Source organism: Chenopodium album, chromosome 16, assembly GCF_948465745.1.
Source record: "Chenopodium album chromosome 16, dcCheAlbu1.1, whole genome shotgun sequence".
NCBI lineage: Eukaryota > Viridiplantae > Streptophyta > Magnoliopsida > Caryophyllales > Amaranthaceae > Chenopodium > Chenopodium album.
In genome coordinates, this window is record NC_137849.1 from 40,733,106 (window position 1) to 40,736,568 (window position 3,463).

The 3,463-nt window shown below is 44.5% G+C and overlaps 1 protein-coding gene across 1 annotated transcript; it reads left to right on the plus strand.

The window, feature by feature from the left end:
- On the plus strand, positions 1 to 2,914 carry LOC145584307 (uncharacterized). Its single transcript, XM_081641175.1, has 3 exons — positions 1 to 174; positions 725 to 1,998; positions 2,467 to 2,914. The coding sequence occupies exons 1-3, from the start codon at positions 1 to 3 to the stop codon at positions 2,912 to 2,914; spliced, it is 1,896 nt and encodes a 631-aa protein (XP_081497301.1).
- The last annotated feature ends 549 nt before the right edge of the window (positions 2,915 to 3,463 follow it).

Genomic DNA, 3,463 nt, shown 5'->3' on the forward strand with positions numbered 1-3,463 from the left:
ATGGCCGGAAATAATGAAATACCAGTAGAACAACCTCAGGTGGAAATAGTGGATGAAACCCATACCTTAGAGGGTAACCAGTTTCACATGCCGATAACCTCCCCTGCGGGTGGAGGAGAGGCAGAGGATCCTATGGCGGCATTCACGTCAGATGAATTGAAAACGGCAGCAAGGGTGATGAGTGCAATGAGTAGGAAGAGAAAGGAGGCTGAGGCGGCACAGGCTGAAAGGGGGGCCGCTTAGGCCGACAAGGAGCACCGCACCGTAATCAAGAGGAGCAACACAATCAGTTGATGAACTCGCCGAGGAGATCCCGACATGAATCGCCGATAAGATCGCACACAATGTCACAGCGGGTTGAACAATCCTCAAGTCGCACCGTGAGTACCAGAACCCAGCAGCAGAGAAGTTCGCAAGTAGATGAGCAGGCAGTGCGAACAGTGGTGCAGTTAAGGGTGTCCCCATTTGCCCAACATATTTTAGAACAGCCAATGGAAAAGGTGAAAATGCCGACTTGTAGGTATGATGGAAGAGGGGATCCGGCAAGATTCATAACGTCCTATGAGGGGCACATGATGCTGTATACCAACTCGGATGCAGTCTGGTGTAAGGTCTTCCCGACTACTTTGATTGGGGCTGCAGCCGATTGGTTTAACAACCTTGAAGTTGGGTCAGTAGATAGTTTTGAAAGATTGACCGAGATGTTTGTGGGTCAGTATGTCAGCAACAGTGTGATGCCCTGGAAGTAGTGAGGAATCATCTTAGATCTCTTCCCACAATTGCCAGGCCCGAGAAGGGAGAAGTGTTACGGCTATATATTTCAGCATCGCCAAAAACGGTAGCAGCCGTTCTATTAGTAGAAAGGAAGAAGCAGCAGCAGCCGATATACTTTGTCAGTCATGTCTTGAATGCGGCAGAACGCAGATATCCAGTGATAGAGAAGATGGCGTTAGCAGTAGTAGTGGCAGCTAGGAAGTTGAGGCCTTACTTTGATGCACATCCGATAGAGGTGTTAACCAATCACCCTTTAGAGAAATCATTGCATAAAATGGATACGTCTGGTAGGTTACTGGCATGGGCAGTTGAGTTGTCGGAGTATGAAATAAGTTATAAGCCTAGAACATCCATTAAGGCTCAAGCATTGTCGGATTTCATTGTTGAAACCACATACACCGATGAAGAGGAAGAACTGGGAACATGGAAGGTATCAGATGATGGATCAGCAACTGCCACGGGGTCTGGGGCTGGAATTGTGATAACGGCTCCAGACGGGAAAATGTTTGAATATGCCATGAAGTTTAAGTTCAAGGCAACAAATAACGAAGCCGAGTATGAAGCTGCAATGGCTGGAATGCAGTTGTCAATAGCGGCAGAGGCAAAACGGCTGGTTTTAACAACTGACTCTCAGCTGGTATCAAGTCAATTTAGTGGAGAATATGAAACTCGAGAGCCGGCAATGGTGAAGTATTTGGAGAAGATGAAACAGTTAGTAGCGCAGTTGCAGTACTTTGAGATAAAACTGGTTCCGAGATTGAAAAATGCTCAAGCAGATGCGCTAGCAAGGTTGGCAAGTTCAAGTTTTAACGACTTGGAAAGGACGGTCATGGTGGAGGTTTTAAAGCAGAGAAGCATAGATGAGATGTCGGCAGAAACTTTGTGTGTTGATGTTGGGGACCAATGGTATGATAAAATATTGGCATACCTCATCTATGGTGCGAGGCCGACGGATAGGGAGGAGTTGAAAAGATTAAGGAAAGACAGCGTGTGGTTTGTCATGTACCAAGGTCAGTTATACAAAAGGGGGTTTTCACTGCCATTGCAAAGGTGTATAACGGATTTTGAGTCAGCAAGGTTGTTAGAAGAATTGCATGAAGGAAGCTGTGGTAACCATCTCGGGGCAAGAGCCTTGTCCAGAGAAGCAATGAGAAGGGGATACTACTGGCCGACGATGAATGCAGATGCAATAGCTTATGTTAAAAGATGCGAGAAGTGTCAAAAGTTTGCCCCAGTTATCAACTTGCCTCCTAATGACCTGACTCCGATATTAAATCCAATCCCTTTTGCCCAATGGGGGATGGATATAGTAGGCCCGTTCCCATCGGCCACGGGTGGAAGAAAATTTCTGATAGTGGGGATTGACTACTTCACAAAGTGGATTGAGGCAGAACCGGTAGCAAAGATAACGGCATCAGAAGTGAAGAAGTTTATATGGAAAAGCATCTTCACAAGATTTGGGTTGCCGATGGCGATGGTCTTTGATCATGGAACCCAATTTGACTGTAAGCCAGTCAAAGATCTCTTAACAATGTACAAGGTGAAATTTGCTTATGCAGCAGTATGCCATCCACAGTCTAACGGCCAGGTAGAAGCAGCAAATAAGCAAATAATAACGGCAATTAAAAAGAAGATCGAAGATGCAAAGGGTTTGTGGGCAGATTTGATACCAGAGATATTGTGGACAAACAGGACAACAATTAGAGAGGCCACAGGTGAATCACCTTATACTTTAGTTTTTGGAACAGAAGCAGTGATACCAGCAGAAGTTGGGTTGCCGACATTTAGGGTTCAGCATTACTGTGAAGACCAAAATGATTTACTCCTGCGACAACAGTTAGACTTCTTGCCGGAGCTCAGGGAAAAAGCAGCAGTTAAGTCAGCTGCATTTAAGGAAAGAATGTCAAGGGCCTACAACAGAAGAGTATCTCATCGGCCGTTAAGTGTGGGAGATCTGGTACTGCGAAGAACAGCGGCAACCGGTAAGGGAAAGGAAGATGGAAAGCTGACTGCAAGTTGGGAAGGACCTTATCGAATTAGAGATGTCGTCATCCAAGGATCGTTTTATCTAGAAACTTTGGATGGGGCACCCCTGAAGAATGTATGGAACTCGGCTGTATTGAAGAAATACTATGTGTAATGTACAATTTTCATATGAAGCTGATATCAAAAAGGGTATCAGTGATGAACGAAGAAGTATTCAGACAATATGTGTTGGAAATAGGCATCCTCCATTTAACAGAACAACGTTAAATGGGACGGACAGCTCAAAACCGCTTCCGTGAAGTTAATAGATATACAACCTGATTAGTTGTATACGTTAACTCACGAGGTTGCTGGTTCAAAATATAATACGGGCAAAATCAATTCGAGTATACGCCGATATGAGGCGTAGCTCAGAAAGTGATCGCCGAGAGGGTACCTAACTGGCTGAAACAACAAAGCAGTAGGTGACCAATGTTATAATCTGGACCAGCAACAAATGATTACTACTTAGTATACATAGTTCTAATACAAACTATGTACACTGGGGGGAGTAAGGAATGAGATAGATATCATGCTTTGGTAATTTTTACGTGATAGTTGTTAAGGCCGTTGTAGTATGATTATGATATTGTCAAGTTTGATAATTGCTGGAAGTTGTCAGATATCAGACAACTCTCTGCTGGGTGTCAAGTAAATTCCTATC